The sequence below is a fragment of the Rutilus rutilus genome (genome assembly GCF_951802725.1).
Source record: "Rutilus rutilus genome assembly, chromosome: 17".
Lineage (NCBI taxonomy): Eukaryota > Metazoa > Chordata > Actinopteri > Cypriniformes > Leuciscidae > Rutilus > Rutilus rutilus.
In genome coordinates this window covers 28813850-28834523 of record NC_140230.1, presented here as the reverse complement: position 1 = coordinate 28834523, position 20674 = coordinate 28813850, and the positions used below count along the sequence as shown (strand labels likewise).

At 38.8% G+C, this 20674-nt stretch overlaps 2 protein-coding genes across 2 annotated transcripts in view; both read right to left on the bottom strand.

Moving 5' to 3' along the window:
* Positions 1-20674, bottom strand: part of dek (DEK proto-oncogene) — a 379089-nt gene that overhangs the window by 357150 nt on the left and 1265 nt on the right. The window lies entirely within an intron of this gene.
* rspo3 (R-spondin 3) lies at positions 1428-19137 on the bottom strand. The gene is made up of 6 exons (XM_084384631.1): positions 18385-19137; positions 9887-10081; positions 9581-9724; positions 8254-8397; positions 7978-8157; positions 1428-2328 (listed from the first exon to the last, which is right to left on the bottom strand). Exons 1-6 carry the CDS (start codon positions 18476-18478, stop codon positions 2132-2134), a joined length of 954 nt encoding a protein of 317 aa, XP_084240757.1. The 5' UTR covers positions 18479-19137; the 3' UTR covers positions 1428-2131.

The window sequence follows — 20674 nt, the reverse complement described above, 5'->3', positions numbered from 1 at the left end:
CAACTGGAACTCTTACAAACTAATTAATCCTTGAAGATCTTTCTTAAACGCCTATATTGTTATTTTTAAAGTAATTTTGTAGCATCCTATAGCAAAGTCGTGTAGGGTAGACTGGGTACAGTTGAGACATAGGTACAGTTGAGACACCTTAAATAACTTGCGTTCGCAGCAAGCACAAGTTGTGATTTTTGCTGTGCACATGCGTATTAGTGTCCTCTTTGATCGTGGGAAATTTTAACAATGGACGCATCTCCGATCCGAAAATATCGGGAAAAGTTTTTTTTCTAAAGTAGGACGTTCACTTCACCATGCACTCTCCACAATAAATAGCTTACTATCCCTATATGACTGTTAAACGTAACTGGTATCACCACAAACGTTATTCTGTGCCCTAAAAACTGGCATATTTCATGGTATTGTGTCATGCAAGGTAATTGCAAAATCTAGAGAAATATGCGAGGTGGCCAGCGGGGGATAGTTGAGACACACGTGTACCAACTGTACCCCCGATAGAGTTCTATTAGGAAACACACTGCTTAGTTGTGCAGTGTTATGATAACAGGTTAAACGTCGTAATTAGCCAACATAGGACGCAAATGAAAATAAAATTTGATATTTGTGATATTTAAACTGTGTATAATTAATAAATATTGTTTCATATCTTGTTCCTGCTTTATCAATTTTAACCAGTGCTAATTTAAATAAAATGAATGAATATAAATGGTTGAATAAACGTAAATGTTGCCCAATTGTTATTTTCTTTATTTGTCTTTATTTTTCATATTTAGAATGAATGGTTAGTTACCTTTACATCATTAGAAATGGGTGTCTCAACTGTACCATGCACTGTCTCAACTGTACCACATATGGGTACAGTTGAGACAAGGTTGAGACAAAAAGCACCTTATTTTCATGAGATAATTGTGGAAAATATAAACTACTTCTGGGTATTATTGATTGATAATATCTTAGTCGATAAGCTAATGAAATGTCATGTGGCATGTCATGTGGAAATTCACTTCTTTTCAGTATCTATTTTTGTGTGAAAAATCAAAACGCAAAAAGTGTCTCAACTGTACCCAGTCTACCTATATTTTTTATGTGAACAGTATAAACATAAATCATATTTTTATTTATTTATTACTTTTGTAAATTACTATCAACACTTCAAAACGATCTATCTATCTATCTATCTATCTATCTATCTATCTATCTATCTATCTATCTATCTATCTATCTATCTATCTATCTATCTATCTATTAATGTTCACAGAGAAAATTAAATGTGGATATATAATAAATGAGGAAGAAATCACATATTTGTATCTTTAAATGGTGTTATGCATCACCAAACATTTATAGCTAAGCTACTGTTGTGTTTGATGTATATTTATGCTTGTTGAGACAATAAATAAATTACAAACGAATACAAACTCAGTATTGTTTATTTGACATACAGGTGCTTTTGATTTCTGGTCAGATGGCTTCAATGGAAAGCTCAGATCCTGTTTATACAGACAGGCGAATCAACACTGTTCGGAGAAAACTGAAGTTAAAACGTTGCAGCGAGAGTGTTGTTGCTCATCCAGTATGAAGAAAGCCAGTTCATTAGCCATTTACACCAATCAACATGCAGTCTCAGCCTCTGGCGGCAGGCAATGTCCGCGGTGGCAGTAAGCATGCTCATTTTTAATTTACTCAGCCCCCCCCCAAAATAAAAAAATACAGACGTTTATACAACAACTCTACTTTAATGTCTCAAAAACCTACATTCAAACCATGATACAGTGCTGTACCTGGACCCCCTTTAAAAAAAAAAAAAAAACATTCCACGGATCATCGGACATGCCCAGCCCCGCGATACACAGTTCAGCCTCAATCCAGCACCAGACCGGGGCCCAGGGGGTGAAGGGTGCCCTCTGAAGGAGAAGTTCGAGGGGCGTCCTCCTGACTGTCTGCAACTGTGTGGATGACGAGCGTCCCCTCTCTCATGTGCATATACAGTATACGTTTAAATTATACAGGTAGCAGCAACACCCCCTCGGCGAGGGGTTAAGAGAGTGAGGGGGTGACACGGACTGATAGGGGAAAGAAGAGCAGCAGCAGAGGAGCAGCGAGGAGCAGCATCTCTCTATACTGTTCCAGCGTCCCTGCTCTGGTCCCTCCTGCGACGGTGCTCTGTTTTGTTCCGGCTTTCCGAGTCCTCTCGGTCGATCGTCTCCTTCCCTCGTTCTCTCTTCCTCTCTCGACGGGCCTCGACGTTGTCTTTCTCCTGCAGGTTGAAGCGTTTTTTCTTCTCTCCCCGCCGCTGGCCTTTCGCTGGCTTACCTGCAAGGACAATTGGTGACAGTGTGAGACACTTTTTTAACATTAAAATATAGTATAAATCTGTGTTTTTTGTCCATTTTATCATCTGCCAGGTGAATATTTGATCACTTAGAGAAGTAATAGTACAATAGTACCAAAAAAATACACGATCTGATGTTGCCTACACTACAGTTCAAAAGTTTTATTCAGCAAGTATGCATCAAATTGAACAAAGTTGACAGTATAAGACATTTATAACATTACAAAAGATTTATATTTAATAAATGTTACTTAAAACCTTCTATTCATCAAAAAATCATGAAAAAAAGTATGCTTTCCACATAAAAAACAGCTGTTTCTTGAGCACTAAATCAGCATATGAGAATGATTTCTTTAGGATCATGTGACACTGAAGACTGGAGTAATGATGCTAAAAAAAAGTCAGCTTTCCTATCAAAGGAACAAAATACATTTTAAAATATATTCTATTAAAATTGAAATTCTATTAAAAAATCTATTAAATGAATAAGTTACACGTTTACATTTACAGTTTGGGGTGTGTTCATTGCAATGTTTTTAATCACCACAATGTTTACACTTTACAGGAAAATTACTTGCAATGTTTTTGCTCATTAATCTGGATTAAAAGAAAGTATTGTAACCAGAAAAAGTGCACACACAATATGACCAGTCAGAGTTTGGCCGGTATCTGAGCTGATTTATTTCCCATACAGGCATGTTGAATCATTCTATCATTCTATTAATCAGGCTTTAGTGATTTTCCCATCATCCTTCATCTCTCTCCCGCTCCAGATGGAATTACTCATTCAACCTAAGATGACCATTGTTCTTAATTTTGGGCTGTTTTGGCTGGGAGACATCCCTTCAGCAAATCATCACTTCTATATAAAAGTATTTTTCATAGATTATTAAGAGTTTGATGGAATCCAGGTTGAAGACCCATTTATAAAGTTGTGAAACAGCAGAACCATCTGGTGGGGTGTGCGATTGGTTGCGTCTGGTCTACCACAAGATGACAGTCTTGTACAACAACCTTTTCCATTTCATTTGTCTTTCTTTAACACTGTCAAAGAATGGTTGATCCGTGTTTTAAAGGGATAGTTTACTGAAAAAAGTTCTAACCTTCAATTCATCTATGAGGTATGAGGAACTTTAAAACTAAAATTGAAATAAAACAAAAATACAATTATTAAAGCTTAACCTAAAAGTAAAATTCAAAATATTAATAAATACTATAATGGTATATACATAATATTAAGAATGAATATGTTGAGTGTTGATATGAACGATCATAAATTTCAGTTTCTCACACAGCTACTTATTCCTTCAGAAAGAATATAGTGCAAATGTTGGACGCTGTGAAGGGAGGGTGGGATCTTATGATTTCAAAGCTAGCTCGCTATTGCTAGCCTCTCTGAAATTGCCTACCCTACCTTTAACAAAAAATAACAGCATATGGTTTCAGAACAACATGAGGGTGAGTAAATATGACAGCATTTTCCTTTTCTGATTAATTAGACACTGGAAATGCAAAAAGGTAGGCGGCGACCCATCAATTGCAGAGTCAGATAACTTTATCTCCATTGTGCTCTTGAGCAACCAGTCCGGTTTCTTCCAGGAACACGATTCCTGCAATTAGTGCACAGTACGTCTCTTTGGAATAAAACTGTCAAGATGAGCAACCACGGTGAAGCCGCCCAGCTGAATGTTTGACAGCAGAATAAGCTAACAAGCGATTAGCACATCAAAAATAGAAAGACTCAAAATACAAATTCTGTTAATATTACTTTATCTCGCCGTTGCTCAACGCTCACGGCTAGCCAATTTCCATTATTGTCAGAGGCTTATCGGTGGGGCACAGATGAGGATTGGAAAAGTGCTGAGGTGGACAGCCACCTCTCCCCCGCTTCTGCTCCCCCCACCCCCCCCAAAGCAGGCTCTATTAATCAGCCGGACTCTCTCCGGACTCCCTGCCCACTGCAACCCACACTGACCCACACATTCCTGGGGTCTAGCCAGGGCGATAGGGGGGCCACTGACGACTCTTGTTTTGTGACTGAAGTGAAATCCCCCTCCTCGACCTCTCGTGGGCTCGAGGATGTTGTGATTGCACTGTGCATTCTGAACGGGCTGACTCATGTACGGTGTCTGACCGATCAAAACATACACACGCGCGCACACACATTTCACTCGCTGTCGTCACCTCCCCTCTCGCCATCTCTTTAAACACAGGAAGTTCCCCTTCACGCACACTGTTGTCTTTGTCGTGACGATTTGGAGATCAGCGGATTAGGCGTAATCCTCTGCCTTTCCCATAAACCAAGGCGTAACATGACCAGAGCGCTGTGCCAATTATTATGGAGATGTTTACTGCCACTCTTTCGGAGATGGGAGGCTGTCAAGGTTTTCAGTAAACAGTCAAGCAACGAAATGAATCCAAGTGATTTCCTTAGGGATGGAGCATGTTCTTGAGCATCTGGTCACCACTGCAGTAGCAGAGGCAATCCCAGAGGAAAATGTCATGGTTCAGAGGTTACTTGTTTCTATGCTCATGCAAGAGACCTAATGGAGTTATGTTACATTTACGTATCAATTTTGACTCGAATAAGGCAATTTATGTCACACAGAATAAAATGGGTAGCATAGCAGATCATGTGGGCTTAAAGGAATTTGATGAGAAATCAGAAAATAGGAGACCCATGCATGTGAGAATATTAGTGTCTTTTTCTCAGGAGCCCCATCTGAAAAAACAGGAAAGTTCCACTGGAAAAGTCACCATTTGTTCTCCATTTAATCTCATTGCTATAGGAGAAACAAGTGAGAAATAGATTATTTTGGGATACTCCTTTAGTTTTAGAAGCCTGTTTCTGCCTTAGACAAGTGCATTTAAAATGTAAAAAAGGAGATAAAGTGCATTAAAGTAAGATTAACTCCAGTCTTCAGTGTCACATGATCCTTGAGAAATCATTCTAATATGCTGATTTAGAGCTCTAGCTGAATAAAAGTATTAAATCTTACTGCTCACTGACCCCAAACTTTTGAAAGGTAGAATAAAGTGCAAGTGAAATTTTATGAGAAATGAAGTGTTTTCTAAAAGTTTTGTATTACTCTTTGATGGCACACGGCTTCCATTTAAAGTTGAATCTGAGCATAAGTTTACAGGTGCTCTATCAACAGCTGAAAATAGCCACATGATAATGGGTCTATTCATCATTTCTGGGCGAATCAATGGATTGCAGTTCCATCCTCCTCTAGGATATGTTGCAAGCTAGGAATGGTTTGGAACAAGTTTGTCTCATAGTTGTGTCTATCTAGATGTTTCAACATAGGTGAAATGAGGAGTCATCTGGCTCTGATTATACATTATTCTTGAAAGAGTGATTGAGAGGGGAGAAAAGAAGGAGATCTTAAAGGAGGAGGGAGATGAGAGGGTGAAAAGTGTGTCAGGACAGATGGAAGATTGAAAATGTGAAACGCTCTAAAATCAACCCTGACAACCCAAATCATCCCAGTCTGCCGCTGCTAAGGGCACAGAGGCAGAGGTGGTTGAAATAGGATATGATGTCGGGTGCAGTGGGGCACATTTTCATTAATGAACCCTGGGGGTGGGATGGGGTGAGGTGGAGGGAGGCGTGCTGTCGTCCGGGGGCTTTTGGCAGGAGCCAGGCGGGGATTAAGGGCTCTGGCTCGTCCCACAGGAGGAATGCCCGGGCTTTGAAGGCCCAGTATAGCTGCTCTCCCTTAGGGAGGTTGGTGCTAGTGTGGACGGCAGAGGCGTGCAGGGCTACATACAGAGTTCAGTGGACCATTGAGATACACACACACAAAAACTCAAACAAAAATCTATCTATCTATCTATCTATCTATCTATCTATCTATCTATCTATCTATCTATCTATCTATCTATCTATCTATCTATCTATCTATCTATCTATCTATCTATCTATCTATCTATCTATCTATCTATCTATCTATCTATCTATCTATCTATCTATCTATCTGTCTGTCTGTCTATCTGTCTATCTATCTATCTCAGTCAGTCAGTCAGTCTGTCTCTATCTCAGTATTAAAAACCTAAATGAGCACATGTTGACATCAGAAGTTGAGTTTTTAGAAAGTCTGAAAGGGAAAGGACAGAGGCCAGACACAGGGTTGCGTTTGGACAAGATGTGTAAGAAAAAGGTCAGGATTAGTCAGAGGGAGAACACCAAAGAAAAACAAATGACAAGTAACGGGAGAAGAATGAATTTGGCTAGGGCAACAACAAGTAAAGCAGTTGCATGTGTGTGTGTGTATCGGGAGTGGGGGGCGGACAAGGAGGATGTATCAGTGTCAGAGGGCGGCTTGGGATTACTTTGAGCTGGCGGGGGTCGGACCACTGACCCTGCTGGTGTATGTGGAACATAAACACGGACAGGACAGAATCCCAGCAGATAATTAGCGCGCAGTTGATGTTCTAGGAGTTGGGGCAGCTGGGTAATCACAAGCGGGGGCGAGGTCGATAACCGAGCCTGAAACGCACCCCTCAGCTGTGGCCCCCGGCGGATCAACATTGCACTGACTCCTTTGATTTAACATGGAACAAAAAGTCTTTCAGTGCACAAGCAAAGAGGTTCTGATGAAAGAGAGAACACACTTCTAAGATGAGATGGAAGCTCTGTTCCTACATAAAAAGGAACCTCATAATATGTTAACTATAACAATAATTATATTAGTGTCCACAGCAGCAGACGATATCGTTTATTTTTATACTGAGCAAACACTGCAGTTATGTCGTCTAGCGCTTTAAATGCAAGTGGATTCTGATTGGCTGTCGTTTTAATCATTCATCAGCTAGAAAAAAAATCGTTCTGAAAGTGATTCCAACCATACCGGTTCCAACGGTGTCGTTACCGTTATAGTTGTGGTGTGGACTCTATTCTTTTATATTTTTAACCATTTTAGAATTGATATTTATTGTTATAATTATAGTTATCATCCTAGGTATGAACGGGCCTTTAATCGTGACGTGTTTTTTGTGCGTGATCAAGCGATATCATTGTTCTTTGGAGTCAGAGAAGTTCACATTTAAATCTCCACCTCCTTTATTTTCCTCTCTTCCCTCTCTCTGCGCTGAGGCCCTGACTGTTTATGAGGTGGAGAGCGATGGAGCATCGAGTTGGCCTGCTGTCTGTCATAAAGCAGCAATGTCCCACAAATACCACTACACAAATAAACATTCAAAACATAACTGGCCAAATATGGTTAAGATTACAACTGCACAGATCTTTGAATCTGCTCCATGTATTTGTTTTGCATTGGTTGGGAAATAATTCTGGCTCTTACATTTAGAATTACAATCCAGACGATACAAAACAAGCATTTATATGATAATAAAATGAGCAGAGTCAATGTTTTTGTAGATGTGGAAAATGGATAACAGCCTACTAGCAATTCCATTCGCTAACTCAAGCATCGCTATTATTACTTCTTATACATAGGGTTAAGGGCTTGTTCTTAATATTACAGCTCGGTGTGAACCTCATCCCACACTGTTCTACAAACATGAATGATACATCAGGATGCAGCTTTTTACTTTTCTAAGTGATCAGACTTACAATTTTCAGGGACGATCGGGCCTATTTATCAATAATTATGTTGGCCACTTACATCTTCTTCTTTTGACAAAGCACTCCCTCTTTTCAGAAGTCTGTGGGCACGGGGTCCCCAATGGAGAGGGATTCTGTAGGACCCTCCTGGTCCTTGTTTCTTCACCCCATTTGAAGCCGCAGGTTTTTCCCAAGCGCGAGCAGGGGCTCCACTCACTCCATTCGCCCACTTCACAGTGCACTAAAACACAGTTAACAAGTCAGTGAAGCCACATAACACACGCATACAGCACTGCAGGGGTTTTGACAGCAGATCTACAGTATGTCAGAGACTGACCTGTTGGGATGCACTCCATTGAGTCATTGGGCTCAAACTTGTCTGGGCAGATGTGATGACATTGCCCATGCAGGAGGTAGTGTCCCGGCACACACCTCGTACACGTGTCACTGTTCTGACAGGAGTCACAGTCCACAGGACATGCTGTAAAACCATCACACACACACACACAGAGTTAAATTCACTAGAATTATAGGGGAGGAACTAACTAAATGTATTAATGTATTCTTTCTTTGTAATTATTTGTGAAATTTGCTCAATTTCTGAGAGAAAATGTTTCTACACCAATGTTTTTCAATGTAGTAGTTTTATTTCATGACATGTAGTTTTTAACAAACTACAAGTAATGTTGTTGTGCATCTAAACTCCACATGGCTGTTTTTAGACGGCCCTCTCTCTTATATGTAGCAGTGGAAAGTCTAATTCATTCTAGTGAATTGATTCATTCAGGTGGTCCTCTCTTTAATATTATCGCTGTCGGGCAGAAACCTTGTATCTCCACATTTCGTAATTTTTCTATCATTTACTATTGTTCACACTTTATGTCTGTCTGTGGGTTTTGCAAATATTAACCAATGAAAAGTATTAAAAAGAGCTTGTGATTAAACCTCGTAACTCCATTGGATCCTCAAACTGTCACTCAAACCTCATAACTCCACCCTGACTCTACCGTGAATGAAGTGCCTTACACATTTAGAACCGGGTCTGCTTGTTTGCAATGCAAGGGTAAATAAAGAACTGGTTGTTTGAATAAGTACATCATTTTCTTTATGTTTTATGAATTTGATGAGCAGAAAAGAGAGTCTTAGTCTAGAATTTGTTTTTGAGTCATTAAATAATCCCTGCGTAGCACTTTGTCTTTAATAATATGAGATTTTGTCCAAATGACAGTACAAAGTGAGCACTCACATAGCTACAGTAAACTTAAGAACCTGTAAGTTGATGAAAACATAATGCAATGCACTTACTGCCTCAGATGCAGACGTTCTAATGAAATTCTCTAATGAAAACTCCATTTGAGCTCGATTTTGGGAAAATGTTAACAATATAATGGCACATGCAAGTCTCTGACCATATATAAAGCCACAATATCAACTTTGACAACGTTTTGTTTAATTATTTTTTTCAATTTCCTGAAAGTAGCGTTTTTAGAGATATATAGAGGTTTCCACCCAACAGTGATATGTAGCGTGTAGTGTAGTTTTACTTCATCAAATTATGATTAGCTTGTAGCTTGGAAAGCTACAGTTTCAAGTATAGCTTACACAACACTGGTGGCCACAGAAAAAGGAAGCTAAAAACTAGTGGCACTAAACTGAGCACTCACCAGGGACACACTCTTTCTTGGTATCGCTGGGCACCAGCCCATCTGGACAGCTCTCCATGCACTTGCCCTTGTGCAAGTATGATCCCGCTCTGCAGCGCAGGCAGAAGTTCCTGTTAAAGCACGAGTCGCACTCTGACCCACACTCTGGAAGACAGGTTATGCACTCATTACCACATTGCCTGAACTGAGAAGAGAATGCTGTAGCATGCATATCAAAGCCCATAGTTTCATTATACCGTAACTAAGACAAAGCCGTCTGTAGTGTAAATATTTCGAGGAGAAGCTGAGGTGAAACATGCGTCTTACTTGTGCAGTCGTTCCTGTCGGGGGAACGGGTGCCGTAGAAACCATTGGGGCAGGAGGCCAGGCACACTCCGATCTGCCTCATCCCGTCCCTCTCCAGGTGAATAAAAAGCTTGGGTTTGCACGTCAGACAGCCATTGTAAACGGAGCAGGTCTGACAGCCTCCCTGGCATCCCTGGGTGCTCACCCCTGAACCCTCTGTGGTAGAAACATCATTTTCACATTAGGATCAAATAACATGTGTGCTCAAAATGATGTATGAAAATGTAAAGATCTGAGAAGTGTAATGGATATACATAATTTATGTATTTTCTGGAGTCAGTCCAGGCCTTTTCTTTCATTTCCAAGTGTTACACAGCTACAATATTACTTATATATTTTGTGAGGGAAAATGTGCAGTCAGCTTGTCGTCGCAAAATAAAGCAAAAATCTGGATATGGGCAGATGCAAAAAAAAGGTCAATGATATTATTCTAAAATCTAGCATATTTAGATCAAATGTAACATGTTTATTCTGTTACTGTATGTAATGTATATTTTGTTTGTCTGTTTTAAAGTTTTCTCTTATCAAGCAGTAGTTGCTGCATCATCACTGCTCATTTCCATAAAGTTAAACTTTGTTGCACCACCAACAGTTTTCATGTGTGTTAATAGTCTCACTACTCTCTGTTGGCTGCTTTTACGCATCTTATCAAGAGTAAAGGGCACACAGGATTTTTTTTTATCCATCTGCCTGTATATAAAGTCACTGATTCAATAGACACTTTTGAGGACTAAATAATCACTGTATTACTTCCATAGTTTGCAAGACTAGTGGCATGATCATCATATCTTTGAAAGCTATTTAAAGTTTTGTTTGAAGCTCTTAGTAGCGTGTTACATCAATTCACATTTAATGCCATGCAGGGCTTGACACTTTTTTTACTCACCAGCCACTGTGGCTAGTGGTTTACCAAAGTTATTAGCCACTCAGCATTTTCACTGACATTGATACCACGGGGAGAAACTGCCAGATAGATATTTTTAATGTCTCATAATTTGGCAGCAGTTAGATTAGGCTGCTGTCACTTTAAGACCGAATGCACGGATCCATTATACTGTTACACATGCGTTTTCTTTCTCAACTGTTTACGTTCACTTAACTCAATTTTGTACTGAGAGGCAGCTTTCTGTGCGCGCACTTTGGGTGTGAGCACAAAATCTGCCCGAACGAGTAAAATTATGCGCAATATGCCCTGTAACCAACAATATTCTATCTATCTATAGTCTATCTATTAAGCGGAAAATGAATATAGTAAGTGTTTCAGATATTTCAGCATCGATATGTATCGAAAAATCAATATTTTTGACAACATTACATTGCACTTAGTTTTTTTTTTTTTTTTTTTTTGATGCCTTTTAAGAAGACTACAATTGAAAAATGTATGTTATATATAAAATTCAACCCGCCAAAGTGGCTAGTAGGAGTGACTGCGTTGCACGCCACTGCTGAAATCCACCCGCATTTGGTGTTAATTTCAAGCCCTGATGCCATGGTATATTGTTTAAAAGTTTGTGATGTGGTCAATACGTTTTGTTTTTTAAAGAAAATAATACTTTTATTTAACAATGACGCATTAAATTGATCAAACGTGACAGGAAAGACATTTATAATGCAACCCCACCCCCCTTCTGTCCACTTCCTCTAAAAAAGTGACAAATTTACATGGAAAAAATGACACTTCAGTTAAACATTTTCACATTTAAAAAAAGATATAATATGCAGGAATCCAATATTTTTCTTTTTTTCCTGTCAGCACCTAGTTACAACAAAACATACTTGGCATTTACTTGGACATTCTCAACATTTATAGGAGCAAACAGGAATGGTGGGTACAACTAAATGGTTCCAGGTTCTCTGAGGAAAGAACAGAGCCATCAATTAAAGCTACAACAGTGACCATAATGTAGTGTAATAATAAACACGACAGGAAGCACAGTCATCTGTGGATTCTCCCGGCAGAGAAACTAATCAACAGAGACACGTTGCATACCGGGGTTTGCACGCAAACGGCAGCACAGTAGCCTTTGTGTTCATAAGCCCGCAAACAGAGCGGCCACACTGTGACAAAACCCCAGACAGAATCGACTCGTCTCCACCGGAGACCTCCAGCAGTGAATACATGCTGAAGCTGCCCACCTGACAAAGAGGTTTCTCAATGTCCTATAGTGACATATTTAAAAAACACTCTCTCTCACAAATCCCTTAAGATAAGATCTACTCTTAAATTATAAAGCTGATCGCTGACCTGACAACCTTCTGGACAGAACAACTCTGAAACAAAAAGAGATGGTATTTCTGAGAAATAGTCCTCCTGACTGTTCAAGGGGATTAAGAGAACATTTTCTTCAGCTTTTTGCTCAAGGGATTGTGAATAATGTTTATGCACTATGGCCTCATTGTTTTGGCTCGGGAACTGAAGAAGTCAAAAGTGATTGAGTTCACAGTTACTGTGAGAAGAACAGACGTTCACTGATCTATTCGCATCATACTGTAAAGTACAGTGCAGTACCTTGTTGAATTCGGTAAGGTAAAAAAAATGGAAGGTGCCTCAGAGAGCATCTCTGATTAAAGTCAATCGGTTCCAGGTGTCTCTCAAAGGTCAGTCTCAGATGGTTAAAGGCTCTGCATTTTAGAAGGGACTGACCCTGTCTCAGCATCTGGATGAGGGTGAGTTAGGGGCAAAGCGAAGATTGGTCTAGCTCAACTTAACAGAAGCAAAAAAAAATTGCTTCTGCTTCTAGTTTCACTTATGTAATTTGAAATGATACGGCTTGAAAGAATGTTACATAGTGAGGATTTCTACAAGCATCAGTAAATCTAAACAATAAGGCAGCAGTTAAAGTACAGGAAATGAAGGACCCTAACATCACTGTAACAAACAGACTCACAATGAGTCTCTGTGTTACAGACTCATTGTGACTTGTTCATTTAAAAAAAAAAAAAAGACAGTAAAATCAGTAATATTATGAAATATTATCACAATTTAAAATAACTGTTTTCTAACTGAAAATATAATTTATTCCTGCGATGGCAAAGCTGAATTTTCAGCATCATTAGTCCAGTCTTCAGTGTCATAAGATCCTTCACAAATAATTATAATATGCTGATTTGTTGCTCAAGTAACATTTATTATTATTATCAATACTGAAAACAGTTCCACTGGTTAAATTTTTTTGTGGAAACTGATACAGTTTTTGTTCAAAATAACAGCATTTATTTGAAATAGAAATCTATTTTTAACATTAAAATGTTAATGGATGATGGATGGATAGATGATGGATGGATGGATGACAGAAATATGATAGATAGATTAGATAGATAGATAGATAGATAGATAGATAGATAGATAGATAGATAGATAGATAGATAGATAGATGGACAGAAAGAAAGATGATAAATAGATAGATGATGGATAAATAGGTAGATGATAGATAGATAGATAGATAGATAGATAGATAGATAGATAGATAGATAGATAGATAGATAGATAGATAGATAGATAGATAGATAGATAGATGGACAGAAAGATGATGGATAAATAGGTAGATGATAGATGGATAGATAGATAGATGGACAGAAAGATGATGGATAAATCGATAGATAGATAGATAGATAGATAGATAGATAGATAGATAGATAGATAGATAGATTTCAACCTGCTTTTACATTCCATACTAGCCTATACTGAACTCGGGCATCGTTGTTTTGTTTTGTTTTTCTGTCTCCCTCCCCTGATTTTCAGAGTTCAGTCTTGGCCGCCAGATTGCCATAGATCAAGGATATTCTGTTTGACATATCTAAGCAATCTTTACAACTGCTGTCCATTTGCCCAAATGTGTTCCTGCCAAAGCTCTCTAATTCACAGAACCCTTTACACAGAGGAATTCTGCATGCCCTTGCACTGCCACAGCCCCATGGGTAGGCTTGCATAACAACCACACGAGCACTCCTAAAATCCGAACGTTCGAAATCGCTTCGCCACGGTTCAAACTCAACGACCACAAAAGCAAGCATTCCCAGAATCTATCGGTAAAGCGGCAGAGTTAAAACCTAATTAAATAACAAAATGTAAGACATCGACATTAAACAAAAGCATTTGCTTATTGCCCAAAGACTTGTGGTGTGAGCCGACACAATTAATTTCCTGGGATATTTACAGCATGGGGAGGCCACACACAAGCAGAGATAATTTACTAAAAACACAGCTATGACTTTTTTCACAAGGAAATTAGTTACCACATACTGTCATTGACAAAGCTGTGTGGGACTTAAATGGTGTCCTCACCTTTTATGTTCTCTGTGACCTAGTACACTCATATTAGACAAAAGTGTATACATGTACCACAACTACACTCACATAAAAATAAAATAAAATAAAAAACCCTCTTGCAAAGCATTCATTTGCAAGAAATACATTCTGATGTTATAAGTAGGCCTATAAGATGTTACAAAAACTTTGGCATTAAAAAGGTGTCCATTTACATGCAAATCAAATCCTTGTGGTATCTTGTCAACACAGAGACACAGAAACTCACACACAGAACACAGGAAGTGTTTGAGGTCAGACGACCGTTTGGTCACTCGCTGTGAACTGATAAATTAGTCATGGTCATTCACCCAGGTTTCTGTCCATCACAGGCATTTCAAAGTCTCTTAATTAGCAGCCTCTGATGATGGCTGGTGCATTCAAGATCAAGACCATACATACAAATATTCATCACCCTGCACACCTGTATCTAAAAATAACATCACTTTAGAATGAGTCAAAATCTGCTAAGGGGTAATTAAATGTAACAAATCATGTAAAAATGTATAATCTTTTATTGGAAAATTAAACAATATTTTAATATTGTTTCACTCATTTAACAGTTCATATATTGCCAAAATTATGAAAAAAGATCAGTCAAGAATAGATTTTTTTGAAAATATTCAAATCAAGAAAATCGTCCAACGATGTTGGTTGGACGATGTTAACTAACCTGGCGAAGTTCAATTGGATTGGCGTTTATTATCTTTAACATGCAGTGTGAAGTATTTCACTCCGATTTAATTTAAGCGAGTGAAGAACAAATGTATCTATTATGTACATTATCATATCTGATGGACAGCATGTTGAAGCCACTCAGGCCGCCATATTCTCCGTCTTCTCGGAAAGCGATGATATCACGTTATTTTTTTGACAGACATTGATGTCGTGAGATTCAAATAATGTGGATCTGAAAGCAGATGGATCGGTAATAATTATTTATTTCTTAGCCGGCAAGTATCCAGAGAAGTGATTGATGCCCATGTCAATATTTTAGTTCTAATATTCCAACCGACATCCAGCCTAGAGTTTTTGACAGACGTGATAACGTGCATAAGGTGAAATATGTTTGATTTGTGGGTAAATATAAAACGTGCTGTAGACATTCAAAATGCTTTTTTGCATTGTTCATTATAGCCTACTTATTTTACGGAATGAAGTTTATTTCGTGGTTTAAATATTTCATGTTTACTCAGAGACCAACATGTTTGTCTTGACAAAAATGTTACAATCATCTGTCGCAAATTCGTTGATTTTTGAAAACCAAGTTTTTTTTTGTTTTTTTTTTTACCAAATTCATTTTAAGCAAAAAGTTTTATCGTCTCTTACAACAAAAACTATTTTATTTAAACCCATGAAAATTCTGATCCTGTTGTAAATAGTGAAAAAATCACTTTTTAAAACTGTTGTTCCATTATTATCAGATTTGGACTCGTCTATGAATTGATCAAAAAATATGCTGAAATGAGCGAAACAAATCTGTTCTTTAAGGATAACCCAACATTGTTTTCTCTTTAAATTCAAAATAACAGCTGTGTGCTCAACTAGCTGTCAAAGTCAGATTAGATACATATTTTTCTCATATGCCACATGAGAGAGCACATACTTAGTATGCTGAAGACACTGTCCTAGCCACAGTCCACAGTTCTGGCACCATCTCAGTTTTAAACAGAAAATATGGCTAAGGGTTTTGTATTTTGAATTCCATAATATAATTTTGTTCTATCAGACTTGAAATAATCCAGTGAGTGCCACATAGCCACAATGGCATTTTTGTGGCTCCCTGATACCAAAGCTATTCCATTGCTCTAATTGGTTTTGTCACAACTAATTTGGACCACATGTTTATACATTCATACTAATCTAGCCTTTTAAATCATATTTGTAAATTACTTTGCTTATTAAAATAAAAATCATACTCAGTTCCACAGTTCTGGATCCTGTCATGCATACATTGCTTATTTACCAAATTTGTGTTTCTTTCTCCTATGTAAAACAAAAATATTCATATAAATACTTCATCCAGGGCCATAACCACCATAGACAGTGAGGGGGACATGACCTCCAAATTACACTTGGTCCCCCACAATCCTTAGTATTTGGTTACAACCTTGACTTGATGCTTCTGATTAAAATGGCCTTTTGAACGAAATGGGGAATTCCGTATGTTACCATCAACTAAAGCTATTAAAATTTGGCCAATAAATTATAAAACATGTACCAACCAATGGCCCTGTGCAGGCGTAGGTTCGGGCCAGAAAACGTGTAACCAACAACTACATATAAACATTTGTTTTTCAAGGATGTATTAAACAGTGTCGCAAACTGAAAGAAAAGGGGAAACTGTACTTCTGTCAATACTGAACTTACTGATGTGTCTTCGTATCCGTGAGCAGCAACAGTCAATAAATGTGTGAAAGGGACCAAGCGCACGAGGGACCAATGGTTTTCAGCGTAATGCAGTGGCCGCTAGAGAGCGATCCTAACAAGAAACTGGACTGGCCATAGATAGCCAGATACTAGACGAACAGTGCACAACGAAACTATAATAATGATGAACTAATGCTCGCTCTGTTAACTAAAATGACAGAACGAGAGAGTAAAGCAAAACACAAGTAAAACTCGCCATTGAAAGGAAGCTTAAGAACTGCAACATAGCCTAATACATGATTTAAATAACATTATAAAACCAGCGGTCTGTCCACAAGTGTCTACTAAAAAGAAAACATCTGTCGTGACTTGCGCGTCTTCTATTTTTTTAGGCTACCTCAGCGCGACATTTCCCAATAGAAGGTTAAGTAGCTGTTTTTTTTGTTTGTTTTTGTTTTTCTGCAAAACTCGCTGTGGCGAAACCTAAAAATATCACTCAAATTAAGCCATCAAAACGAAACCATGAGGAACACAGTCACTCTTTAGTGACAGGCGGAGTTTCACGGGCTCATCTCAAGCAACAGGCTACGCTGTTTGCAGGGTTGCCAGGTCTTTGTAACTATCCCAAAACCAGCCTAATCACCAATAGGCTAAGACCAAACCCCTTAAAAACAAACCAACGTATTCCACGCATTTTATAATCAATGTTATGCATTTTCAACTTGTAGCATTGTTAATCACTGAAAATGTTTAGGCTAACTGGACAGAGGATTGCTTGGACAATGTAGGCTACTTGTACGTAATCTAGGCTAGTTGTAATGTACTTGTAGGCTATACCATTTTCAGGCTACTTGGATAAGAATGTTCCTGCTATTACTTATATGGACCTTACTCAGCGTAGATACATTATATTGCATTTTTCACAAATGAAAACGGCTGTATACAGAAATACCCCCATGACATATAGCCTAGGACTATTGAACATAAACAGCATAAAGTGTAGGCTACCATCGTTTATTTTTTGTGTTGGCCTATCTTAACTCTAAAACACTATTTAACTAGACTACATTCACTGTATTGTTTCTGCCATATATAGATATTCTGCCTATCTTATATAAAAAAAAAAAAAAAAAATTGAATTAATTTTACCTGTTGTTGGCTGGTTAAAAAAAGAAAGAAAAAATCATCCCGCTGCCACAATTTAAAAGTAGCCTATTTCTTCGGGACACAACGCATTTGGCAACCCAGGCCGTTTGTCACAAAATATGAACGAAGAAAACAGTGATATAGGTCATAAGAACAAAAATAGCATATCTACTTCGATAACAATAACTCAATCACAGTTCTTCCAGCTGGTAAGAAATATTTAACTGCTTTAGTTGTCAGCTGCCTATTGTCATATGCCGAACCACAGCAGAAATGTCGAGTCCGCTGGTTTTCTTTTTTGAGTTTGAGTTTTACATTATTTTTATTTATTTATTTATTGCAATGGCGCGTCTTCCTTGCCAAGACATAAAATAAATAAAATGTTCCATTCTCATGTAAACCTTTAGCCTATCTTAAACAGTTTCCTATCACCTGATCATTATCGAATATTCTTCCATTAGCGATTTAATTTTTTTTTTTTTATAACCAATAATTTTACTTTTTAAGTCTCTTAAAATGAGAAAAAGTTTTAAAACATCATGACCACTATTTAAGCGAGCCACACAAACAGCCAGTAGCCTACAAGTCACGGTGCAGGTGTGCGCAAAGCATCAGATCAGCAGCGCGCAGAACTTACGTTTGTGTTGCCGGTGCCTGGAGCCGTGTTGCTGACAGTTTGTGTATTCCATACAATGCAAGATCAAAACAATGGAGATCAGTTGTAATTGCATAGTAATCAGGGGAATGATGCTTGTCTTGTCAATTTCAATGTCCCTTTGCGCACTCTGATCTGTGCAAAACTCAATATGTTATTCCTAAATCGGGCAGAAGCCCCAGCTCTGCTCACGCGCAAGAGAACCAGAATTTTCAATGGCCCAAATGCACCTGGGCCGATTCGGCAGTAACATATTGGAGGCAATCCACATATGTGCCACTGAGAGATATCCAAAGAGAGAGCCACTCATTCCATGGAAACAATGAAAGTGTTAGTTCTCCATCCAGCGCACTGTAAGCAAAATAGGGAGAAGGGAATCAAATTAAATTGGCATGGTGATCAATTTGGATTGTTTTCCTTAATGACTGTGTGTATTCCCCTCTGTGATCCAGCACGACACGTCCAGGTGTGAAGGTTACTTTATTTATTGAGCCTGGCATGTAGGAGGTCCTCGCGTCATCCTCATCACAGCATCTCGAAGAAACTTTCAGTGAAATTTTGGCGCTTGATTGGTAAATAGTCGCCGAAAGTTCGCTCTTCTCTGTTCAATCTCTATAGCTCACAGCTTCACGGTTGAGCAATTCACTATCTCTCCCTTTCTCTCGCCTGCTCCCAGCTCGTATGCTCGTCTGGTAACTGATGACTTCAGCTCTCTGCAGTCTCTTTCCCCCCTCTGAACTCCAAAGTTTATTTAGAGGGCGAGCACCCCACGTCAGACACCCCACGGGCTACCAACACTCGCTTTTTTCATTATATCACGTTTTCCAAGACTCGAGAACTTGAATGGAAAAAGCAGACACGCAGACAGACAGACAGACAGACGATAGATAGATAGATAGATAGATAGATAGATAGATAGATAGATAGATAGATAACACGCATTTATCCAAGACATTAACCAACAACTTAGTCAATAACAAATGCATTGCTGTTACATTTGAATTTATTATTAAGTTAAGCCTTTTTTTTTTTACTTGTATTTATAATAAATTATAGTATATCATTTTCTCAGGTTTCATATTTTTCAGATTATTAATTCCAAATTCAAAAGCATCTTAGTAATATTAACTGGCCATACATATGGTTGCGATAATAGAGGAATTTCCATTGTGATCCTCTAGAGGGGGTCAGTGCTATAAGAGCCACATTGCTGAGCACAGACTGCGTACAGGCAAATAACTGTCTTTTGTTTTAGCACGTCTGACTCTGAGATGCATTTTCAGTTGTTATGCATGCAATGGCCACATAAAGACAAATCCTTGCTTTTTTTTTTTTTTTTGTGCGCCGTGGAGCATAAACAATGGTGGTGATTACTGGTGTATAGGCTACGTGAGAGCGCTGCACAGCGTAGTGGTTCCCTCTTCTCCCACAGGGAATCTTATTTACACGTCTGGCAGTGGGACGGGGAGGCCTGCTTTTCTTAACCAGCATGTTGATGTTTATAAGAATATGAGGTGGACCAATGTTTCCTCTGTTGTGGCTGCTCCATCAATCACAATGGGTGCAGAGGGGGAAAATGCCATAACTTTTGGAGGACTCCTTCTAGTAAAGTGCAGTTGTTCGTGCCCAGTACCACTGAAGAGGGTGGTCGCTTTTCAGATTACAGGGATTTAACTGCCGTTTTTTTGTTCTTGATTATTCATTAATGAGTAGTCTTTGGTAAATTCAGCTGTAAGGGATAAAACATGGTTTAGTCTGTGGTTGTCGATGTGGGGGGTGAACATTCCAAGGGAGTTGATCTTCATATGGGAAGGGGGGACAGAATAAAGCCCCTCTTTGTGCCCCCTACTCCTTTGATAAATTAGTCCCAGCGACAAGCTCTAACGGGGAGCGGAGAAGAGGAGGTGAGGTCATTTGGTCACTCTATGTGACGGCCGATGAGAGAAGCCGTCAGCAGCCTGAAATGAAGCCGGGCAGGTGCACCACGCCGACAAGGAGCAAAGGTAACTGAAAATGTGTGAGGCCTGCAATATCACACATGGAAGTAGTCAGCGTAAATGGCTGTATGGATGCTAACTGCGTCTAATCCTGACACTGGAGTATTTAAGAAGACCAGACACAGGATATTTTTATTACAGGAGCTTGTTGCTCCAAGAGGCATTACAGAGTGGACCACATGGCTCCATGCACTCTCATCCATCCTGATCCCATCACATTCTCCACCCATAAACCTCACAGATGAGAGATCCCAGTGCAGGGAATGGTGTGATGT

Excerpts from the sequence above, each read along its gene's own strand:
- rspo3 (XM_084384631.1), bottom strand. The coding sequence starts at position 18,478 with ATGCAATTACAACTGATCTCCATTGTTTTGATCTTGCATTGTATGGAA. Across the intron at positions 9,725-9,886 it reads CGACAGGAACGACTGCACAA|AGTGTGGGTCAGAGTGCGAC; the intron begins GTAAGACGCATG and ends CCTGTCTTCCAG. Across the intron at positions 8,158-8,253 it reads AATGGAGTGCATCCCAACAG|TGCACTGTGAAGTGGGCGAA; the intron begins GTCAGTCTCTGA and ends ACTGTGTTTTAG.